Source organism: Odocoileus virginianus, chromosome 31, assembly GCF_023699985.2.
Source record: "Odocoileus virginianus isolate 20LAN1187 ecotype Illinois chromosome 31, Ovbor_1.2, whole genome shotgun sequence".
NCBI classification, from domain to species: Eukaryota; Metazoa; Chordata; class Mammalia; order Artiodactyla; family Cervidae; genus Odocoileus; species Odocoileus virginianus.
This window is the reverse complement of record NC_069704.1, coordinates 12777482-12802705: the sequence shown is the minus strand read 5'-3', so window position 1 is coordinate 12802705 and position 25224 is coordinate 12777482. Positions and strand designations below refer to the sequence as shown.

At 44.8% G+C, this 25224-nt stretch overlaps 1 protein-coding gene across 9 annotated transcripts in view; it reads left to right on the top strand.

Annotated features, from left to right (window-relative positions):
• PALM2AKAP2 (PALM2 and AKAP2 fusion) overlaps positions 1-25224 on the top strand; it is a 538506-nt gene that overhangs the window by 168064 nt on the left and 345218 nt on the right. For all 9 annotated transcript variants that reach the window (XM_070459308.1, XM_070459307.1, XM_070459310.1 and 6 more), the window contains exon 2: positions 2142-2187. In XM_070459308.1, coding sequence (XP_070315409.1) covers positions 2143-2187 — 45 coding nt within the window. In that variant the 5' untranslated portion in view covers position 2142. The remainder of the gene's footprint in view (positions 1-2141; positions 2188-25224) is intronic.

Sequence of the window (25224 nt, the reverse complement as noted above, 5' to 3'; positions counted from 1 at the left end):
AGTGACATTAGATCCATCACATCATTGTGTTCTTCTAATTCCTTTTTAATATCTGTATCACTGGAGGGGAAAGGACCACTTATTCACCACTGAGGCTTGCCTCCCCTTCGAATGACTGGCTGAGCCTGCTGCCTGGTGGTTATGAATGTGGTCTCTGGAGGGTCTGATCTGAGCTGAAATCCCAGCTCCATGACTCTGACTGAGTCCTTCTACCTCTCTGGTCTCACTTCGCTCATCTTGTTATTCTCTGCTCTAGCTGGGTACACAGTCACTCTGCTGAATAACAGCTTTGTATATCTGTGAGAAAACACCCTCAAAAGACTTGTCCTCCGGAGCTGGCGCTGGAAGTAAAGAGAAAATGCAGCGTTTGAAGAAAGTGACGGGTCTTAGCCAGAAAGAAGTTCTGGATATACTGGAGAGGGATGTCAAATCTGGTGTTGGCTTGGATTTATGACCCAAACAGCTCCACTGATGAAAAGAAAGGGAAATCAATCAATCAGTTAAACTGTTTCAGTCTTTGGGCAGAGTAGTAATTGCTCTTCAAGTGACAGGTGAAACCTCCCTGAACGTTGAAAAGTTGATTTAGTAGAAATTGTAAGAATTTTCCCAGGATAGAGGTAATTTAGAGAAATTTGATGTGCATACCTTTAAAAATGCCCTAAGTCTTGCTTGGATCAAGCACCTGAGTAGGTCACGTTGGTTTCTCCCCCATCCTTCCCCCCTCATGCTTATTTCATTTAATGGAAGAGAGTTTGCTTATGAATGTTGGAAATTCTAGCAGCCTCCTCCTGGATGGTAAGAGGTATTTTGTTTGTTTTTACCTTTTATTTCCGTTTAGACTGGATCTTCTCCATCTCTCGTATCCAGCCCAGGGCCTGGCATAAAGGATGCACTTTAGTACTATCTCCTGTTTTAGTAAACTGAAAATGGAAGTGACTCAGCTATGTCCAAGTCTTTGGGACCCGGTGGACTATACCGTCCACGGAATTCTCCAGGCCAGAATACTGGAGTGGGTAGCCATTCCCTTCTCCAGGGGTTCTTCCCAATCCAGGGGTCGAACCCAGGTCTCCCGTTTTAGTAAAGAAGAGGTAAAATATTGTAGTGACCAGATCCTACTTTTCCTTTCAGAGACTGAGTATAGAAGTAACAATTCTCCCCCGTGTCAGCCCAGAACATTGCAGGATAATGTTAAGAACAGATTGCCCTTTACAAAGCACGTTTATATACTTTATCTCATTCAGCACTTCCCTTTTCAGATGAGGAAACTGAGGTTCAGAGTGGTTAAGTGACTTGCCCAAGGCTTTACAGCTAGTAAATGGTCAAACCTGGCCAGCGGAGCACCTGTAACTACAAAATCTGCACCTACAAACTCGTGGTTGTCTTTCTAACCCACATTTGACCCCACGGAGGGATGGCCTATGTTCAGCTGTACACTGTCGTTGGCCAACTTGACCTCTGAGGATCCTGCCATCTGAGGCATGTGGGCGAGGCAGCCCTTCCCAGTGGGAAATGTCCCCCGTGTGGAGTTCAGGTTTTTGGCACAAGCCAGAAGGCAGGACGTGCTGGGGCCCGGCTTTCTACCTGAGGCTTTGGGGCTGGCTTCTGCAGGTCCCCAGTGAGCACGTGTCCACCTGGGCGCACCAACCCTGCGCCCTAGCGGCTCCCGTGCGCCCCGGGTGCCCACCCGCACGCGCGGTGCCTGGTCGCCCCCGGGGGAGCCCCCACTCCCTGCGGCTACAGCCCGGGTGGCTCCCGCCCGCCTAGAGCCGCCCGGGGGCCGTGGCCGCGGACCCCCCACACCCCAGGGGCGGAGCGAGGCGCGGAGACGTCAGGGCGGAGAACGAGCGCGGGACGAGCGCGCCCTCCCGGCGGCTGCCCGCGGCCGGCGGCCGGGAGATGCAGGGAGCGGCAGCGCTGGGGCGCAGCCAGGCGGCGGGCCGGGCGGGGGCCAGACGCTGAGCGGGGCGAGCCAGCCGCGCGCACAGCTCTGCCCGCCACCCCCGGAGCAGATCCCCGGCCGCCCGTAGGCTTTCCCTGGGGTTCCAGGAGCTCCCCCCGGGGTGCCCATCAATTTCCTGGGGTGACTACAGCGTGTGTTTTGTTTTTCTTTCTTCTTTCCCTCGCTGTGTGCCCTTCTCCAGGATGGCAGAGGCGGAATTGCACAAGGAAAGGCTGCAAGCCATAGCAGTAAGTCCACTTTCATTTTATTTTCTTGCTCTATTGTCTGGGACGGGAAAGGACCCCAGTACTGCGGGGCCGTCGACGTTCCAGCACAGTAGCCACGGGACATGTGTTTTGGGGGATAAAAGTCTGTCAAGGCTCAGCTACGCTGCGTTTTATTTTATAGTCTGTAGATGGAAAGCCCCAGGGCGCGCTTTGGGCTGGGGATTTGAATGTGGAAGATTGGCTTAGAAATAAGATGCTTGCTACTGGGCTTTGGGGAAAGACGAAAGAGAACCGTGGGGTGAGAGGGGGGACAATTCCTAGAATGTTACCACCCAGTGCTCACTAATACTTTGACTTCAGATGCTGGAGAAGGCGGGAACGGTCACCAAAAACCGTGACTTCCACGCTCTTTGCGGAAGCTGTTGGTCTGCTAAGTGAAAAACCAGCAGTCCATTCCGCTGCCAGCCACGCGGTAAAACCTCCTCCCTGAAACCGAGAGTATTCATTTTCCCTGTTCTGTTTGAAATTGACAAGGGCACTGGCGCAAAGCCACCTGACCTTGGGTGAGAGGAAGGTCTGGGGACTTCTTGGAACAACTGGGTCCTGGGAATAATATTCCAAGAGAGCCTTCTTCTTATGTGTGGTTCCTCAACCTATTTTCAGCATACAAAGGAACAACCAGTTTGATCAAAGTTTATACGCACTCTCAGAAAAGTGTACCCATGTGCAGCTTGAGTTTAAAAGAGAGCTCTCCAAGGCTGCCTAAATTTGAGTGGTCCTGCCCCAGTGTTGCCAATGATCCACAGATGTGGTATTGTTACTACAGCCACCACAGCTGGATTATATATTTCTTTAGCAGATGAAGGAATGATTACTGCTGCTCTATGAAATAATAGCAATTAAAAGAGAAGCTCTGTTAACATATTGGCATAAAAGAATCTCCACACATTCTTCTACCTAAGTAAAAAAAAAAATTTTTTTTTGGAACAGGAGTTCCCTGGAAACACACATGAATTTGTTGGAGAAACAGCATGCAATGTTTTGGAAGCAAAGTGTATTAAAATGTTTTCAAAATCCTTTGGACGGATTCTTCACTGGGAAATGCGCACAGGCTCTTCTTTTTCTTTTTAAAGATGCATTTGATGTGGTCTCTGTGGCTCTGAGACCCTCTTTATCAAAGTCTTCTAATCTTAAATGTCTTGGAGACTTCACAGCTGAAGCGAGAAAGACGTTTGTTGGCATTGTTGACTGCTATGGCTTTTTTTGTCTGTTGGGCAATCTTTGAACTTGGTGATCAGAACTCAGGAACGCTTCCCCCCCTCCCGCCCCACCTTTTTTTCCTTTCCCTCTGAGCGTGTGTATTTTGATGGTTAGTGAAGTTGTTTCCTAGAGTTTGTGCCCAGGCAGTGTGACCAGTATGTCATGAACTGGGTAAGAATGGAGATATTCAGTTCTTGGTGCCATGTAGCTGGTGGATGTTTTATATAAACTGAATAATAGGCTGCTTTAACTGTCCGTATAGTGGCTGCTCCAGAGAGCATTCCATTGCTCCCATCAGTGGCCGCTGAAGCTTTCCAACAGTTGTCACATTTTCTGCCTTTGCATGACCAGCTTGTCTGGATGCCTGAGGAACAGCTGGGCCTCATGAAAGGGCTCGCTTTCCGAACAGAGAGCCAGTAGCAGCTCACACTTGGGCCACCCTTTTCCACGTGAGGCTGGGTCATTCCCAGCAGAGGCTAAATGGAGTTTTGAGAAGGATCTAGCCAGCCTTCTGGGATTCTTACGCCCATGCAGTTGTGGAATTGAGTTTGTCCTGTACTTGGGAAACTGTTAATGATTCTCATGAATGATTCTGCCTCAATGAACATATCTTAGTGCAGATTTTCTAACAGCAAATTAACTCTGTGGGGGTGGGGGGGGGATTGAGAGAGGCGGTGGAGGCTATTCTGTACCCTGCTTTGACCTAATGCATGCTCTCCAATTTTTGCAAACCCTGAGTCTGTCTGCCACCTTCCTAGGGCTCTCGGGACCTTGAGGAGCTCATAAGCCTGCTCCCAGAGCCTAGTCCTCCTGAAGTCTCTCTGGAGATGTGAAGGAGGAAAGGCATGACTCTCTATCTCTTCACCAATTTGGGCTCCTCTCCAAGAGGAGATTCTCATCTGTAGGTTCTTAGACACTCTGCAATCTACGCCTTGGTCCCTTCATCTGTAAAGAGGGCTCATGAGTTCTGATCCAGGGGCTGGCTGTAAGGTTTAGATATGGTGCAGGTGAAGGGCCTGGCATGCAGGGGCCAGCCGATGATCTTCAGCCAGAGCCCCCCATTCCTGTCTGTCCTGCTGCCTCGTCCTGTGAGGGCGAGAGGCAACATCTCTGAAACAGTCTGAACGGCCTTCTGTATCCTCTCCTTTACTCAACTGAAGGCCAGGGCTTGGCCCAGCATCAGTTCCACCAGCTGCTCAGACCCAGATACAGTGATATGACTGGAGGATCCAGCCATCCAGCAGATTATTTACAAAGGGTCGCCCCTCGGAAGGAAGTGACAACGCCAAAAAGTCAGTGTCCCTAAGTTTCAGCCATCAGAGGGAAGACTTTACTCTTTGCACGCTCAAGTTCTGAAAAGGACCGATGTCCTGTGACCTATGTCACATGATCATTGACAGGATTCCCCCTGCCACCTCCAGGGAATGAAATACTCAGAAACTATAGTGCTTTAATTGAATCTTCCAGTTGAGTCCAGAGACTAATCAATGAGAAAAGATGAATCTCATCCTATTTCCTGCCAAAAGAGGAGCAAATCTTGACAAGTCTCTCTACTCCCAGGCTCTCATTCCATCAGTAGGGATGTTCCCAAAGCTGTAATTTTAGGAGAAAGCAAAATAATTCTGAGGCAGGATGAATGTGGGTTGTCATTCCAGGGAATAATAATACAATTGCCATTTATTGACCATCTTTTATTCAGCAAGGCCCTGTGTGTCATGGTTCTTTCCTTAACCTCAAGTTAATGGTTTAACATAAACAATTACTAGCCAGTGGAAGGAGTCCTTATGCAAATAAGCACACAGCTGGAGCAGGTAAACCAAGGAGCTATAGAACACTTACCCAGAGAGATGTTTGAGCGGGTTTTGGAGATTTGGTATAATAAAATATAAAATAACACAAATACTTCCCCATGAACAGAAGGAATTTATTTACTTGTTTGTTGTTAGTTTATCATTTATTTGAAACAGTTAGTAGAAGAAAGGGAAAGCCAACCACATGAAGTTAAATCAGTAGCCAAAGGCACCAACTCAGTAATAAGATTCAAGTGCATTTTTAACACAGATGATGTCATTTAATCCTGATGAGCTGATGGGGGAGGAATATCTAGATTATCCATGTTTTAAAGAGCCCAACACAGAGAGTGTCAAAGCCAGGATCAGAACCCAAATTGCAGGGCCCTGGAGTCTGTTTATTGACCACTGCACAGAAATGCACCCCCCAAGATGGTGGCAGCATCTTGAGCTCCTCCCATGAGCTCACTGTGTGGGTGGTTTCGGCAGCCCCTGTGCAAGCGGATGAGGGAGAAGCAGACTGATTCAGTAGCATCGGGAAAGGCTGAGACAAACCAGGAGGCCACATCCTTTTGAGAGTCTTCCAGCTCATGGAAATAACCGGTGGAAGCTCTAACCAAGTGAGTAACCCGTTCCCTCAGGGAAGAACCCACAGCGTCTCAGTACAAACCAGTTTTCGGGGGAGGATGTTGTTATGTCTGCACGTCACAAGAAGAGGCTCTTCCTTGGGCTCAGGTGAAGATAACTGAATGTTTCAGAGATTGTCTTGAGCGAAAACCCTCAGAGAGGTCTCAGGCCTTATGTGCTGAGGTGGCGCTAGTGGTCAAGAACCCACCTGCCAACGCAGGAGACGTAAGAGATTCAGGTTCAATCCTTGGTTCGGGAAGATGCCCTGGAGGAGGGCATGGCAACCCACTCCAGTATCCTTGCCTGGAGAATCTCATGGACAGAGGAACATGGCGAGCTATAGTCCATAGGGTCACAAAGAGTCAGACACGACTGAAGTGACTTGGCACACTAACAAGATGCCAATCCAACCTACACTGTCTTTTTAGGGTATTTGGTTGCTTATTAAGACCTCGAACTCTGGAATAATAAAACTATCTTTGGCATTTGGATAGCACTTTACAGTTTACAAAACCCTGCATGTGTTAGCTTAATTCTGAGCTGTGCTAGGCAGGGCTCATTGTCTGCACTTTACAGTAGAGTATTCAGCAGTGTCTGGGCTCACACAGTGACAAGTGGAAGGGTTGTATCTCTCTCTCCTGACTCCTGATTCCTAGTATTGGTGGCGTGTCTAGCTTTGGGCAGGGGAGTGCTCTGCTCTGGGTGAGAGCTGCCTCTAGGATCCTTCAACTGGGGGCAGGGGACGGAGGAGAGGGGGTGAGCTTTGGGGTATGTGGGCCTGGATGTGCCTCTGTGGAATCTGCCCTTTGGGGATTTCACTTTGGGCCCCTCTCCCTCTTAAAACCCTCCCCCAGGGGATACAGTTAGTGGCCTGTGGCCTCCACCTGCTCCCATGTTCTGTCCTGAGAAGGCCTGGATGTAGGTGGGTGGCTTAGTCTGGCTCTGCCCTGTACTTGCAAAGAGACAAGGCATTTCCTTGGCTTCATCTCTCAATGTCATTCTTGCCTGAGCCTCTGAGCAGTTGGAATGTGGACCAAAGGCTCAGGAAACCAGTCAGCCTGCTCTGACCCAGGCCACTTGGGTTGGCCTACCTGGCTTGGGTAGAAATCCTGGCTGCCGTTCACATGTAATCCATCCAGTCCAGGGTAGAAATCCTGGCTGCCGTTCACATGTAATCCATCCAGTCCAGCCTAGCTTCCCAGGTCAGGGGTCCCTCAGAGGTTCTAGAGACTCAAATCCAAGACTTACAGTAACACAAACTGTGGTTCTTGGGGAGACCACCCCTATACATGTCCTCTGTGAACCTCTGTCATTGGCAGGCAGCTGGTAAAAGGATGGGAAACTTGAAGATGCCAGCCATTCACTTCTTCATCTTCTTCCACATAAATGGTACCCTGCTTCTAAAAGTTCAAGCTGAAGTTTAAAATATGGTTTGCTCAGGGCAGTGGTGCTGAGGAAGGGTTTGACCCAGATGACTCTGCAGGACCCCCCAATGGATAGGTGCCACTTAGGGCACCTTCAGGGTCGTTGCCAGGTCTGAGAGTGCCAAGGCAGGCCTTACACAAATATGCCCAAGGGTCATACACCTCTCTGACCAGTTATTTGTACCTCTGAGTATTTCAGGCTTTAGCCTCTTGGAACAAAGAGCAGTTGCTCTGGCAAGTGCCCTGTGAAATAGACCAGTCATCATTTAAAAAGCCAAGCAGGGGTCTTGTGAGTTATGACTTGTCAATGTTTAGAAGAAATCCAGGGCTCAGTAATAGCCCTTCTACATTTCTCTGGGGTTTCCCAGTGCTTTGGGGACCACGACTGTTGATCCTTTGAACTACCCACATTTCATCACTGATCCCTCTTGAGGATGTTGATCAACTTCCTCGGCGGTAAGAGTTGGTCCTCGTGTTGAAATATTGATTGAGACAACAAATGGCACTGATGCACAGACACAGTGGTCCCCAAGGCTGTGAGTGCCTTGCAGTCTGGCAAGTAACAAGCATGGATTCTGGCCTCCGAAAGCCTTGGCTCATATCCCGGCAGCCTTTCTTTTAGTATCTGTGTGACCTTGCTCTCCCTCCGTTTCCTCATCTATAAGGTGGGGATAATGCCAATACCAGTCTCATAGAATTGTTTTGAAGGTTATTTGACAGGTTTCATGGGAAATACTCAGTGCAGGCTTACAGAAATCACTCAACAAAAGTTTTCTTTTTATAGTATGTGAATCAACATATCATAACTCATACATTTTAAAGGAGAAAATGGATGCAAAGGGTGAAAGATGGATTCTTTTCACCTCAACTGGTGAATTGCCACACTGGGAAATTTCATGAATATAGTGACACCTTTGCAGTGCAGGAGGATACTAATAATAACAATGAAGAGTATTGTTTACAGTGAACAGGATTTGCAAACCCAGAAGGACCTGGGAGTCAGCATGTAACATAAATGAGTGACACAGATTGAATGGGAAATTGTGAGGACCTGAAGAGAAGATGCCACTTCTCAGTAAAGGTACACTTAATTTATACCAGGTGTGAACGTGGGTCCTATGTTGTCACATCCACTGATTCTCAAGAGAAGCCAGAAATCTTCCTCTTTAAAATATGAGAACTCCCATTTCAAAATCAACTGGCTTAAAAAGTTTTTAAAAATTTGTGGATGAAACAAAATTTCTTTCGGTCCACGGGTTGACCTTTCCTGACCTCCAGATATAGGTAGAGCTTTGAACTTTACACTGTGCTTTCTTTATGCATGGACTTATTTGGGTTTCATAAGGATGCTATGAAGTAGTACTACCAGTCCCCCTTAATGTTACAAAAGCAGGGTGCCTTTTCAGCAGGGCTTTGCAAGTTTGGTGTCCAAATGTTTGGATCACTGGGAAAAGTGCATATTTGCTGTATCTGTTGATATTAAATTAGCTCTTTTTAACCACTGACATTATTATAACTCAAAATTCATGTCTGGGTAGATGATGGCTTTCTCAAAATTGACAGTAAAGCTTAAAATATAGCACCTTGATGTGGGAAATTCCACTATCATAGAAGCATCTTTAAGATAGGCAGGACTTCCCTGGCCATCCAGTGGTTAAGCCCTTGCCTTCCAATGCAGGGGGTGCAGCTAAGGTCCCATATGCCTCATGGCAGAAAAACCAAAACATAAAAAACAGAAGCAGTATTTTAACAAACTGGATAAAGACTTTGAACATGGCCCACATTAAAAAAAAAAAAAAAAAGGTTAGGCAAATTTGAGCTGTCACATGTTACCAGGTGTTTGAGACGATTTTAATATATCAGCCTTGAATAACAGACAATGTAGGGTGATCCAGCTGGGCTCAGGACTTCTAATAATAGCAGTGACTGCTACAGGACATAGACTTTTGGCCAGCAGTGGTATAGAAGAACCATGATTCTCAAACTGCAGTACATTAGGATCACCTGGAGGGCTCCTTCGACCACAGATTGCTGGGTCCTCCTAGAGCGTTTCATTCAGTAGATCTGGGATAGGACCTGGGAATTTGCATTGCTAACAAATTCCCAGGGTTTGCTGTTCCTAGCTGCAGCTGCTGTTCTAGGGAATACACATTGAGTACCACTGGTGAAGTGATAGAAGACCAAGGAAGATGATGGCCTGGGTCTTCATAGTATCACACAATCACTGTGACATGCCCAGGAGTTTGTGAACTATGGATATCTTAAAGAGATGAGATGGAATAAGACACCAAATTCAAGAGGGCTGTAGTCCCTGGGGTCATAAAAGAGTTGGGCGTGACTTAGTGACTAAACAATGACAACAAGAAACCTAGCTCAGTTTGAAAGTGATGTAGCTGTGTCCCTCTTACATCAATTGGCTGCTCAAGAGGAGATCTTGTTTGTCTTGGGTACTTGTTTTAATCTATTTGCCTGCGTGCGTGCTAAGTTGCTTCAGTCACGTCTGACTCTTTGCAACCCCATGAACTACTATAGTCCTCCAGGCTCCTCTGCACATGGGATTTCCCAGCAGGAATACTGGAGCGGGTTGCTGTTTCCTGTTCTGGGAATCTTCCCAAGCCAGGGATCAAACTCGTGTCTCTGGCATCTTCTGCATTGGCAGGACGGTTCTTTACCACTGAACCACCTGGAAAGCCCAGATGATACGTATATGATGCTCTAGATGGAGAAGTCCCGGAGCAGATCAGCCAGTCAAGTCTTGTAGCAGCCTCTCCAGCCTGCAGGCCTGATTCTCACTGCAGCTGCTTCTCATGTGGGCAACTCTAATAGGAGGCCAGGGCAACTGAGGTTCACTTACTAAATGATGGTTAGTGATTCACCTAAGTCAGTCTGGGTGCACAAGCCTGGCTTGTCGTTGGCGTGTCAAAGAGGTGTTTATTCTCGCCAAGATGTCCTCCAGTCTTCCCTCATCCTAATTGTAGCAGCCATTGTGCAAACCAAGGCTTCTTATTCAGATGGTTTCAGCCTCACCCAGACTCTTAATTGTCTTAAAACACAAAGCATAGAGGCCACATGTTGCAGGATGAGACCTAAGAGAAGACGAACGGGCTGCCGGGTGATGGCCGCCCAACACGAGGAGCTTTGTAGAGGAAAGTTTGCACATGAGCGCTGTGGGTTTGGGCGAATACCACACAGCTGAGACCTATTTCTGGCAGGAAATGCCGGCAGAAGCAGAGGTTTGTGGGGGTGGGGGTGCATGTTGGAGCTGCATATGCCCTTGGTTAATGGGTATGGCAGCCTTTTCCATTAGCCTCATGTTGAATTAGAATCCACAAAAGGAGATTATTAAATACACAGAGAGACGAACAGAGACAGGCCTTTAGTCTATTTACATAATACTTGAACGTGTATTAAAAATACTTTGGGGCCGGTCTTTGACTCTAGTATCCATGTTTCTATAGTATCCTCTGAGCTTAGCTAGAAGGAAATAGGGAACCTGGTCCCTTTGCCTTGCATAAAATGGGAGGGGGAAAGAAAAGCCACATGCGCTCCCAAGATAAAAGCCCTAGCAAAGGCTATGAGCCAGACCTCAGAACACATCTTCCTGCTCTTCGTTTCCCCTCTGGCAGCCTGTTTCATTACCCTGCGGGCTTCCAGGCTCTTGACAGTCTGTTCACTAGCAAGATGTCTTCAAGGCATTTGTGAAACCTGCCCTTAGTTTTTCGCTGCATGATACCGATTTACTTACTATTCTAGGTGGGTGGGATTTTTTTCCCCCCTTCTTCTAAATTATAACCAGTCATCTGAGGATTCACTTTATTTTTAAAGTCAGGGCTGAAACTTAAAACTTTGAGGGTTATAAAAAATGTTATTCTTAACAGAAAAACATAGGCTTGAAAACTTAACCCCTTGGTGGTAGATAGGGGATCCTCTTTCTCTGAGTTTGAGCAATGATGCCAACAATTTTTGAGACCAGTAAATATTTCATGGGGCTTTCAGGCTTGGGACCTGTGATGCATGTATGTCCTTATGTGATGGAAAGAGAAGCCGGAGGCATGGGGTCAATACAGCAGCTCCCCTCTGGGCTCCTGGTTCATCTTTTTAAAAAAATACAAAAAAAAAACAAAACCCCACAAAAACAGTATGATTGAGGATCATCTTTATTGTTAGTGATATATTATTTTACCTTATTTTTTGGCCACTCTGTGTAGCATATGGGATCTTAGTTTCCCGATGAGGGATTTGACTTGTCAGCTTGGGTTGATGATACTTGCTGCTTCTAATGGGTCAGGAAATGGTTCAAATATTTGCCACAGTGGGACTGTGAGACATGTAGATTTGAAAAGTGGAAAAGAGTGTAGAGGTTCATCAAGAAGTTAAAAATAAAACTGCCATGTGATCCAGCAACTTCACTTCTGTATATATATTACAAGGAAACGAGATTACTATCTTGGAAGGACATCTACATTCCCATGTTCATTGCAGCATTGTTCCCAGTAGCCAAGAGATTAAAACAACCTAAGTGTCCATTGACTGATAATTGAATGAAGAAAATGTGGTATATCTAGAGCGGAGTATTATTCAGCCTTTATAAAGAAAGACATTCTGCCATCTGTGACTAACATGGATGGACCCTGGAGGGCATTCTGCTAAGTGAAAAAAGCCAGACAGAGAAAGATAAATACCTGTAATCTCACTTATATGTGGCATCTAAAAAAATATTGAATTTATAGTAAGGAGAGTGGTAGATACTCGAGGGTAGGAAGTGGGGGAAAGGGGAGATGTTAAAAGGTATAACTTTCAGTTATAAGTTGAAAAAATTCTAGAGGCCCAATATATAGCATGGTGACTATGGTTAAAAACCATGTTACTATATACTTGAAATCTGCCAAGAGAGTAGATCTCATGTGTTGTCATTAAACACACAAAAATGGTAGCTGTGTGAGGTGATGGATATATGAATTAGCTTAATTATGATCTTTATTTCCCAATGTATATCAAAAATATATTGTACACTGTAAGTATACACAATTTTTTTTTCAGTCATACCTTAGAGCTGGGGGAAAATGATCCATTAAAAAAATGATCTGGAAAGCTCGAAGCTAGTATGAGTGGCCTTGAAAGGAAACACTGCTTATCAGGAAACACACACAGACTATAGGTAGTGATAAGCCCATCGTCTGAGTGCTCATTTTTCTTTTCCAGCTGGTATGTAGGCAGCCGTGCTCATGAACAGTGAAATCTGAGCATATGTATTCAGGATTTAGTGCTGGTCATCAAATAAAAGCTGCAGCAAAACCCAAAAGATATTTAACAATAACTGAGATAGTTCTGTGGGGATGGGTCAGAAGGCAGGGCAGGTCCTGGGAGGCTGGCTGTTGATATACTGTCTAGGTTGTCATACAAAGTGAAGTAAGTAAAAAAAAGGAGAAAACAACTATTGTATATTCATGCATATGTGTGGAATCTAGAAAAATGGCAAAGCAGAAATACAGATGTACAGAACAAACTTATGGACCCTGAAGGGGGTGGGGAGTGGGATGAAATGGAAGATTGGGCTTAACATATATACACTATTGATAGTCTGTTGAGGGCTTCCCAGATGGTGCTAGTGGTAAAAGAACAAACAAACAAAAAACCTGCCTGTAAATGCAGGAGACCAAGAGACACGGGTTCGATCCCTGGGTCAGGAAGATTCCCCTGGAGAAGGTCATGGCTACCCACTCCAGTATTCTTGTCTGGAGAATCCCATGGACAGAGGAGCCTGGTGGGCTACGGTCCTTAGGGTCACAAAGAGCAGACACAGCTGAAGTAACTTAGCATGCACGCATAAAATAGATAATAAGAACCTATGGTATAGTTCAGGGAAGTCCACTCAATGCCCTGTGGTGACTTAAATGGGAAGGAAATCCAAAAAAGGGGATATATGTGTGTATATATATATATATATATATATATATATATATATAACTGTTTGACTTTACAGTAGAAACTAACAGCATTGTGAGCAATAAAAATTAATTTTAAAAAATTAATTTAAAAAAGAATATACTCTCTAACTCTACCAGCGACTAGAAATAAGGCTCTGGCAGCTGGATCACTCCCCGTCCTTATTCACACGGGAGTGAGAACGATGAATGTCTGATCAGCATTGGGTCCGATGGCCATGATGAAGAGGAAGTGCTCGCCTTGACAACACAGAGGCGGCTGAGGTGAAAGTAATGTCAGTTCCTCAGTCACTGTTCTCTTCCCTTCCTGCCATCCTTGCTTTCTGTCCTGACGTGTCCCGGCCTCTAGAGGATTCCAGTTCTCAACTCCCCTGAGCTCAGGTCCATAGAGAAAGTCATGAGGCAGAATGGCTTAGCAGTGAGGAGGACAGGAGGGGTGCTCAGGGCTCCCCTGGGCTCCCCAGGGCTCAGAAAGCAAGTCAAAGATGGCAGCTTGATCCTGTAGCTTTCTTTCAGTGGGAGGAAGGGTCTCCCAGTTCCTAAGAGTTTCCCTTGGGCTGGACAGCTGGCTGAATGCCTTCTGTTGGGCATTAAAACCTCAGTTGAGCACGGGTGGCAGGTTGATGTGGTGGCCGAGCTTGTGGGACTCTGGTGATTGGAGAGAGAGGGCTCCCCAGGGAATACTCAGTCCAGCTGATGGGCACTTTGTGGGAATGCAACTCAAGGATCTTGTATTCTTCAAGGGCATCTGGAAATCCAGCTTTTGAAGGAAGTCTGTTGATATTTATATCATAACCATTGAAGCACTGTGTGGACAAACCAAACACAGGTTTTAATCCGGTGTGGGCTAGATTCATTCCTCACCCCTGACCCTTTCCCAATCCCCACCCCAGGCCCCGTTTCCCACTTCGCCTTTCACAAGAAGATTGTATTTAATCGTAAAGCTGGTAATATGTGGAGATGATAGGGTGATCGTATTACAGCTTGAAACTAAGTCAAATGTAGGTATGGTTAGTCCTGTTGGGCAAATAAATGGGCAGCCTGCCAGAAGCCCATCGAGGACCATAAGAAAAATGTTGACTCAGGTTAGAGTCAGTGTTGCTACTTAGATCTGTTCCTTATCCAGCATGCTGGGTAAACCTCCCAGTTCTCTGTAAGAAATAACAACTGAAAACACTCCTTAAAAATGAAATTAACTTAGAGCGAAAGTTACCTTTTTGATGTACACTTCTCCGAATTTTGTAAGATGTAGATTTATGTAACTGCCAGCACACTCAGGATGCAGAACAGTCCATCAGCGCTAAGGACTCCCCAGGAAGAACTGTTTTTTAAACTCTGTACACATTGTTGGAATGTGAGTAGTTCTCCTTGTCTCCACCTTGTTCCCTGACTTTAAGGCTTCTGAAAATCACTTAGAGGTTAGAGGGTTAGCCAGAACAAGTTCTTGCTTTTCCCTAATAAATACCTTCTGCTCCAGCCTAGTTTGTTTTTTTCTGCTCTAGTCTCTACTAGAGTTATCACATTTAGCAACTAAAATTATAGGATGCCCAATTATTGCATGGGACACACTTTTATACTAAAAAAAAAATGATTTGTTTGAATTCAGATTTAACTGGGCATCCTATATTTTATCTGGCAAGCTCATCCCCTTCACGTATAGGCTGCATTCACAACTGAGTTCAGAACCCACTTTTTCTGGGTCTGTGTTTCACTCTTCCATGTGAATACTCAGTGAAAATACTCATGAAAATACTCAGTGGTTTTATTTTTCTCTCTTCCTTCTTTCATTTTTTAAAAATTTTTATTGGAGTATAGTTGACTAACCATTGTGTTAGTTTCAGGTGTATGCAAAATGATTCAGTTATACACGTACATGCATCTGATTTTCAAATTCTTTTCCCATTTGTTTTATTACATAATATTGAGAGTTTCCTGTGCTATACAGTAGATGCTTGTTGATTATCTAAATATAGCAATGTGTATATGTCAATCCCAAACTCCCAATCTATCAATACTCATTGATTTTATGTAGTAATACGTTTATGAGAAGATAGGGCATGTATTATAAGGTTAAGAGGATCTCGTCAATACATTCATGTGTTTTGAACCCACTAGACATGTCCTTTCTGGAGAATAAGAAAGGGACTAGTGTGTGTTGGAGGACAGAGGACAACTGGATTTCAGAAATTAGGACATTTCCCAGCCCTCTTCCAACCCCCTCCCCTAGCCCAACCTTTGAATAACGTAAAACTGTGAAGACTAAACAAAGAGATTGTTCACACTGGGTGATTTTGAAAATAATCACTGGAATGCTAGCCTTCAGCAGCCGGTATATCTTACACTGCATTGAGCAAGATGTGGCCTTGTGGTGTGTCATCTGTGAGTCATGCAGTGCTCACAATCAGCTCATTCCCAGCCTGGATGTTTTGGTTGAGAATGCTGTGATGGTTGATTGATTTCTCTTGTTTGTTTGTTTTTTCATTTATCAATTTTACTCTTGTGATTTCAGAATCACAGTGAGATGAGAAGGAAAATCAATTTTATAGAGTACCTTCAGAATGAAGAATGAATGTAAATTCCCATTTTCTGTCTAGACCAAGGCGTCAGTAAACAGCAGTCAGATCTGGCCCGCAGTCTCTCTTCATAAGGCCTGTGAACAATATGTGGTTATTACATGTGTAAATGGAAATTTTTTAAAAAAATATTTCATGACATGAAAATCATATGAAGTTTAGATTTCCATATCCACACATAAAGTTTGATCAGAACATTCTCCTTACCATTCATTTGCACATGGTCTATGGCTAATTTCAGACTACAACAGCAGAAGTGAGTAATTCTAACTGAGACTATATGGCCTGTAAAGCCTAAAATATTTACTTTCTGACCCTTCATGGAAAAACTTGGGCTGACTCCTGCTCTAAACTCCATATCTTCTGTGGTTGTGTTTGCCTTTAAGGTCCTAGGAATCTTTTTTCTATTTTTTCCCCAAACTTTAAACTTTTTAATTTTGTATTAGAGTATAGCCTATTAACAATGTTGTAGTAGTTTAGGCAAACAGCAAAGGGACTCAGTCATGCATATATATATTCATCCATTCTCCCCCAAACTTGCTCTCATCCAGGCTGGCACATAACATTGAGTAGAGTTCCATGCGCTGTACAGTAGGTCCTTGTTGGTTATCCATTTGGAATACGGCAGTGTGTACATGACCTTCCCAAACTCTCTAACTATCCCTTCCCCCTGGCAGTTGTAAGTTCATTTTGTAAGTCTGTGAGTCTCCTTCTGTTCTGTAAGTTCATTTGTATCTTTTTCGATTTCACATATAAGGGATGTCATACAATATTTCTCCTTCTCTGCCTGACTTACTTCACTCAATACGACACCGTCTAGGTCCATCTATGCTGTGGTACATGGCACCATTTCATTCTTTTTAATGGCTGAGTAATATTCCATTGTATATATGTACCACATCATCTGTAGCCACTCCTCTGTTAATGGGCATTTAGGTTGCTTCCATGTCTTGGCTATTGTAAACAGTGCTGCAATGCACATAGGGGTACATGTATCCTTTTGGATCATTTTTCTCCAGATATGTGCCCAGGAGTGGGATTGCAGGGTCATATCATGGATCTATTTTTAGCCTTTTAAGGAACCTCCATACTGTTCTTCATAGTGGCTATACCAATTTACATTCCTACCAACATGGTAGGAGGATTCCCTTCTCTCCACACCCTCTCCAGCATTTGTTTTTTGTGGATTTTTTGATGATAGACATTTTGACTGGTGTGAGGTGATGTATCATTGTAGTTTTAATTTGCATTTCTCTAATAACTAGCGATGTTGAACATCTTTTCATGTGCCTCTTGGCCATCTGTATGTCCTCTTTGGAGAAATGTCTATTTAGGTCTTCTGCCCATTTGTTGATTGGGTTGTTTGTTTGGTGCTGATAAGTGTCATAAGACGTTTGTAAATTTTGGAGATTAATCCTTTATCTGTCACATCAGTTGCAAATATTTTCTCCCAACCTGTGGGTTGTCTTTTTGTTTTGTTTATTGTTTCCTTTGCTGTGCAAAAGCTTTTGAGTTTGAGTAGGTCCCATTTGTTTATTTCTGATTTTATTTCCATTATTCTGGGAGATGGATTAAAAAAGATGTTGTTGTGATTCATGTCAGAGAGTTCTGCCTATGAAGGTTCTAGGATTCTTTTGGCTAAAGATGTGACTATTATCTGGTTGCTGACAGTTCAGAACAGTAAAGCTCCTAGACATATATCTGGAGAAAACTCTAATTCAAAAAGATATACACACCTCAGTATTCACAGCAGCACTATTTAGTGGCCAAGACATGGGCTTCCCAGGTGGCACCAGTGGTAAAGAACCCACCTGCCTGTGCAGGAGACATAAGAGATGCAGGTTCGATCCGTGGGTCTGGAAGATCCCCTGGAGGAGGGCATGGCAACCCACTCCAGTATTCTTGCCTGGAGAATTCCATGGACAGAGGAGCCTGGCGTGCTACAGTCCATAGGGTCTCCACGAGTTGGACATGATTGAAGCAACTTAGCACAGTATAGCACAAAAAAGAATAAAATAATGCCATTTGTAACAATATGGATGGAACTAGAGATTATTATATTTTTAAAAATTGAAGTAAATCAGCAAGACAAATATCACTTATGTATGGAATCTAAAAAATATGACACAAATGAACTTATTTACAAAAGCAAAATAGACTCACAGACATAGAAAACACAGTTACCAAAGGAGAGAGTGGGGTTGAAGGGAAGGATAAATTAGGTTTAAAAGTGAAAGTGAAGTCACTCAGTCGTGTCCAACTTTTTGGGACCCCGTGGATTGTAGCCCACCAGGCTCCTCTCTCTGTGGGATCCTCCAGGCAAGAATACTGGAGTGGGTTGCCATTTCCTTCAGTTTAACATATAAACACTGTAATATATAAAATAGATAAACAACAAAGGCCTACTGTATAGTATAAGGAACTATATTCAATATCTTATGATAACCTATAAGGAAAAAGAATATATACTGAAGTTAAACATTTTATATATATATATATATATATATATATATATATATATATATATATATATATCACTATGCACCAGACTTGAAACTAACAGCGTTGTAAATCAATTTCAATAAAATCAATTTCATATAAATAATTTCAAATAAACTTCAAATAAATCAATTTCAATAAATTTTTTTTAAAAAAAGAAGGCAGAGTGAATGAGAATGAAAAGCAGTAGAGCATAGATACGCTTTTCACTCTCTTCTGGGCTACTATGATGAGAGGCTTATAGTTACTGAAATGCTCACATGATGAGTTTTGCTTGTCTAGAGTTTCCTTGTTATATCCTCACTCTCTAGCCAACTATGTGTTTTCTTTCAAAACCCAGAAAATCTGATCTCTTAGAGGTATCAGTTTGGCCCGTCTAAAAATAAATGATTACATTTAAAGCCATTTTTTTCCATTGACAAGGGTTAAGAGGGTAGCGGAAAAGCCCTGGTGATTCTTCATGTCATTTTTATTTCTCCCCAGAAATTGCCAGGAGCCTCGTGCTGTGCTCCCCGGGGGATTCTAAGGGTGCAGTGTCAGAATGGGAGTCAGAGAACATGCTCACCACATTCCCTGAGTCAGAGCAGGAAGCCAGTGGAAAGTGGCTTCTGACCCATTGCCCTGTCGTTCATTAGCCCTTGGCTGAGGGTCAGTTACCTTATGGAAGCCATAGGGAAAATGGCTTCATTTGCACATAAAGTGACCAGTAGGGGTCAAAGCTGCCAATGGCCTGTGGCAGCAGACTCCACTTTGACCTCCCTGAACCGTCAACTGTTTCCTTTCTGCCCCTCTTCCCTTTCTTGTCCAAAAGGGCCAGCTGCAATTTTGAGTCTTGTCTGTCTGGAAATTTCCAAAAGGGACTTTGGTGACTTAGTAAATATTTTCAGATTGCCCAAGGTTTGGAGAGATAGCAGAGCCACAATTGTGAAATCAGATTTAGAAAGGGATCACTGCCACACTTGGACCGGCCGTGTGAGTGTTGAGGGGATGGGGGGTGGAGCAGGCCGTGGTGTGGACACTTGTGGGTCCTTCTTCGACCAGGGGGTGGCTTTTGCTTTTCTGGTCAGACATATGCCAGACCCTGAAATTCTCTTTCTGGATAACTTCTGAGCAGCTGCTGGGAGAATAGGAAGCCGAGCATGGGATAGTGTAAGGTTTCCTTGACTGTGGCTCTATAGACAGCTTGGTCCAGATAATTCTTTACTGTGGGAGCAGGGGCTCTCCTGTACATTGTATGATGTTTAGCAGTCTCCCTGCTCTCTAGCCAGTAAATTCCAGTAGCATTGCCCATGCCCCAGCATGACAATCAAAAGTATCCCCAGACATCGCTAAATGTTCCCTGGAGGACAAAATAAGACCTTTGAGAAGCACCAATGTAGTATAATGCAAGGGTTATCTGACCAAATGTGGTTCCCATACTTTCAGCATTAGAGATTCATTGCTTTAAGTCTTCCCTCTCACCCTGTGGGATTCGTTCCTTGAAGCCTTGGAGGCGTTTATAGTTTCCAAAATTGCCCATGAAAAAATAAGCTTCTCACAAAGGGTAAAGCCCTGAGCCTGAGAGGGCAAATGGTTTTCATCCCATGTCAACTCTGACTGTCTTGGGAAGATGCCCGAGGCTGCAGGTGGGCTTGGGGAAAGAACAACATGATAGATGAGAGTCGTCTTTGATGTACTTATGTCCAGGGAACGAGGACATCCTTGCCTACCCTTTGTGCATAAGAGGCCTTCTTATCTGGTGTCTCTGCAGAGATGTATCAGTCAGACGCTCTTCTGGGGTGGTCTCTGCTCCCAGGGGCACCATTCACACATGCTCGCTGTGGCTTCGTGTTTGTTAGGGCAGTTTTCTAGCAGGTGCCAGAAAGGTGTCTTGAGGAGGAGTTATCTCTTCTAGATCCTGCAGAGCTGCCGTAGGACTGGCAGAGGTGCTGTAATTGGCCTGATGGGAACAAGCAGCGGGAAGCGTAAGGAGGAGGGGAAAGAGGGTAACTCCCACCTCTTTCCTTTCATTTGATTGTAAGCTCCTGGAGGACAAGAACAATGTCAGTGTCGTCACAGTACATTGCTGCCTTCACAATACATTTTACATAGCGCCAAAGCCACTTTCAGTTCAGTTCAGTTGCTCAGTCGTGTCCAACTCTTTGCGACCCCATGGACTGCAGCAAGCCAGGCCTCCCTGTCCATCACCAACTCCTGGAGTTTACTCAAACTCATGTCCATTGAGTCGGTGATGCCATCTAACCATCTCACCCTCTGTCGTCCCCTTCTCCTCTTGCCTTCAATCTTTCCCAGCATCAGGGTCTTTCCAAATGAGTCAGTTCTTTGCATCAGGTGGCCAAAGTATTGGAGTTTCAGCTTCAGCATCAGTCCTTCCAATGAACACCCAGGACTGATCTCCTTTAGGATGGACTGGTTGGATCTCCTTGCAGTCCAAGGGACTCTCAAGAGTCTTCTCCAAGACCACAGTTCAAAAGCATCAATTCTTCGGCACTCAGCTTTCTTTATAGTCCAACTTTCACATCCATACATGACTACTGGAAAAACCATAGCTTTGACTAGACAGACCTTTGTTGACAAAGTAATATCTCTGCTTTTTAATAAGCTCTCTAGGTTGGTCATAACTTTCCTTCCAAGGTGTAAGCATCTTTTAATTTCATGGCTGCAGTCACCATCTGCAGTGATTTCGGAGCCCCCCAAAATAAAGTCTGTCACTGTTTCCATTGTTTCCCCATCTATTTGCCATGAAGTGATGGGACCAGATGCCATGATATTAGTTTTCTGAATGTTGAGTTTTAAGCCAACTTTTTCACTCTCCTCTTTCACTTTCATCAAGAAACTTTTTAGTTCTTCTTTGCTTTCTGCCATAAGGGTGATGTCATCTGCATATCTGAGGTAATTGATATTTTAGTAACCTTAAAGCAGGATTCTTAAGTTGTTTTATGTTTCAGATTACTTCCCAGGCTTGTGGACTCAGAATAATGCTTCAGTGCACAAGATAAAATACATAGGATTAAAAAAGATGACCAATTACATTGAAATACAGGCAGGTCAATATTAGAAAATTGTGATAGGTAACACCTATGCTTCTATATTTGGAGAAGGGAAAGGCAACCCACTCCACTATGCTTCCCTGGAAAATTCCATGGATAGAGGAGCCTAGCGGGTTACAGTCTTTGAAGTCACACGGAGTCGGACATGACTGACTACACAACACATGCTTCTATATTATTGTATTAAGCAAAATCTAGTGGCAATTCCAGTAGTCATGTATGGATGTGAGAATTGGAATATAAAGAAAGCTGAGCACTGAAGAATTGATGCTTTTGAACTGTGGTCTTGGAGAAGACTCTTGAGAGTCCCTTGGACTGCAAGGAGATCCAACCAGTCCATCCTAAAGGAAATCAGTCCTGAATATTCATTGGAAAGACTGATGTTGAAGCTGAAACTCCAATACTTTGGCCACCTGATGCAAAGAACTGACTCATTTGAAAAGACCCTGATGCTGGGAAAGATTGAAGGCAGGAGGATAAGGGGACGACAGAGGATGAGATGGTTAGATGGCATCACCGACTCAATGGACATGAGTTTGGGTAAACTCCAGGAGTTGGTGATGGACAGGGAGGCCTGGCATGCTGCAGTCCATGTGGTCTCAAAGAGTTGGACACGACTGAGCAACTGAACTGAACAATACATACTCTGGTTTCTAATTATTGATTAACATAAGTGATATTCATCTCCCACAACTGTAATGTGATATGAGAATACCTCCGACTGCTACTTACGACAAAGTCATAGGTACTGAAAATATTTCTGAGGCTTGTCCTTCTGTTTGTAACTGAAGGTGATGCAATATTTCAGCTCTAATAGCCTTTAAATGGCTGCTTTGAGTTCTGGCTCACCCCTGGACTCCTTGAATTCTTTTTATTTTTTAAATAAGGTATAACTGTTTATTTTTATCTTTTTTTTTTTTTTTTGGTGGTGCCACATGGCATGCATGATTTTATTAACTAGTTCCCAAATCAGAGATCGAACCCTTGCTCCCTGCAGTGGAAGTGCGGAGTCTTAACCACTGGACAGTCAGAGAATTCCCCATGAATTTTTTCTTCGCCAAGTGTCTGCTTTAAAGCTCCCTCTCTGCCCTGGAGTAGAAAAAAGGCAACCCACTCCAGTATTCTTGCCTGGAAAATTTCATGGACAGAGGGCTGCCGTCCATGGAGTCACAGAGTTGGACACACTTGAGCACACACACGCACTGTTCCCTCACCTGCTGCTACCCCAGCCACCTGCTTGAGGCTCTTCCCTAGCAAGTTTCTCCAGGTTCCTCCTTCTGCACAGCATTCCATCTAAACTCTCCCAGCTGGGTTGTGTCTCTTGTCTTCTATCTAAGTTCAAAAGGCAAGGAAGCATCCAGCCCTCACTTGGGGTTCCCAAGTTTAAGAGAGAGAAGCTATCACATCCTAGATACTCAGTAAGTGCTTGTTCAGATGAAATGGTCCCTTTACCAGCTTCCCCCCTTTTATCTGGGGCCATGACAGGATGCTTGGTCTGTGTTGCCCTCACCAAAATTGCACAACTTAAAAGCTGAGAATTACGTTTTCTTCAGTGACCTCACTGAGCACTGTAGCCGGGAATGGCAGCCTGTCAGACAGGCCTGGGGGACTGTTCCAAAGAGGTGAGGGAAGAGGCAGAGTGCACAGGAGCTTTTGCTGATGAAACAAGCGTGCAGTGCAACAACAAAAGATGGCTATTCACACATACACAAAAAAATCCAGACATCTCAAGTTAATGATTTTAGTGCTTTTCTATGTCTGAGAAGATGCAAGAGTCTGGCTCATTGAAATTTCTTTTGATATTCATCTTAACTATCTAGGGCCAGTATCCTTTTTATTCTCCTCCTTGAATTCCTCTCAGGGTGCACATTTGGGGTATCTGCAGTTGCTGATGGCTTGATGGTGGACAGAACCCTTGTTTACTGGAATGGCAGGCAGCGTTTTTTCGATCCACAATAATATTTGAGCTCAGTCCCCTCTTAATACCTGCCTTCCCCATGGAGAGCAGCTTTCGGTCTGGTTCATCCAATTCCTGGAGGTCTGCTGATCTCCCCTTGAGAAAAGAGAGGGCTGGACACCCACTGTGACCTTGAAAGCAATAGTGAGCAGCATCCTTGACCAACAGTGCCGCCACTGCATGCATGTACCCCAGGCAGCTGGGAACCAGGCATCCCCATCCCCAAGGCACACCTTGCTGCGGACCATCACGGCAGGAGTCGGCCCATGAACCAGGAGCCTGGGTGTTCAGGATGGCCACAAGGGAACTTCAAAATAAAAGTGAGCCACTACTCGTTCGTTTCCTCTGACATTAAGGTCAGCAGGTTCCAGAATGTCCTGTGTGGGGTTAGTGCCCGTGTTATTCACCCAGTGAACCCGTGGACATTCTAAAAATTTGGACTACTGTGGCTTCTGAAGTTCTTTTTTCCCCTGGATTGTTATAAACAGTCCCTGTTAGTTTCTTAGGGCTGTCATAACCAAGTGCCACAGACTGGGTTGGCTTAAATGATGGAAGAGTCTGGTCTCCCAGTTTCGGAGGCTGGAATGTGAGATCAAGTATCTGCAGGCTAGGTTTCATCCGAGGGCTGTGAAGGCAGAGTCAGCTCCAGACCTTTCTCCTTGTCTTGACCCTGTCCCTGTCTTATCCCTTAAGCTCTTCTACATGTGTCAATGTCCACATTTCCCCTTTTCATAAGGATACCAATCATGCCGGATTAGGCCCTGCCATAATGACATAATTTTCATGACCTCTGTGCATGTGTGTGTGTGTGCTAAGTCGCTTCAGTCATGTCTGACTCTTTGCGACCCTAAGGACTATAGCCTGCCAGGCTCCACTGTCCATGGAACTCTCCAGGCAAAAGTCCTGGAGTGGATTACCATACCCAACTCCTCCTGGGTCCCAGGGATCAAACCTGTGTCTCTTATGTCTCCTGCGTTGGCAGGTGGGTTGTTTACCACTAGCACCACCTGGGAAGCCCAACACCTCTGTAAAGACCCTATTTATAAATAAGGTTGCATTCTGAGGTGCCAGGGCTGACGGCTTCACTGTATCTGTAGTGGAGGGATGTAATTCAACCCCCACTATTATTATCAGGTGGCACTTGCATCTCACAGTGATGGCCATTCACATCCTAGTCTGCTTCTGGCTGTGGCAGTAGAAATCGTGTCCCAAGGGAAGTGGCCCAGGGACTCAAGAGTAGTGGGATGCCATTCACCACGAATTACTCAAGCCTTTGCATTTTGTCACACTCCTGACTTCCTCTTAGCACCCAGGACCCCCAGGGTCCCCTAATCCTCTGTCTCCAGTGGAAGCCATTTATGATTGAAGCCTCTAGTCAAGGCTAAGAACAGCATTTCACACTAAGATGTGATGAAGAAAGCTTAACTATTTCCTCCGCAAAAGCCAGTTAAGAACAGAGGGTAGATCTTCAGACCACATCCCAGAACTCAGAATAGCAGCTCAAGAACTTTCAGGGCTGTTTCGTTCAAGGCCCTGGATTGTCCCCTTCCTCATCACCAAGAATGACTGAAACATTCCTGGTGGATTCATAGGTCTTTTAGCATTTGCAGAATTCCCTCACTTTCCTGATCTTTTTGTGCATCAAAGAACAGGACAGGTGTCATTTTCTACATTTCATTTCAGAGAAAACATCAACTCGGCTCCGTAACTTGTCCAGACTTATCCAGGGCTGTGTCCTGCACATCTCTCTGCCTCCAGCACACCTAACCCGTGGCCCTCCACCTCTCCTCTGGGTCCGCATGGTATGGTCCATGTGGCCTGTGTCCCATAGGTTCACTCATTCCCTTGCTTTTCCCCAGGGCTCCATCCGGCCCATCCTGTCCTCCCTAAAAGGCCAAAAAGTAGCCTAGGCCTGGTGAGGGTGGCCAAGATG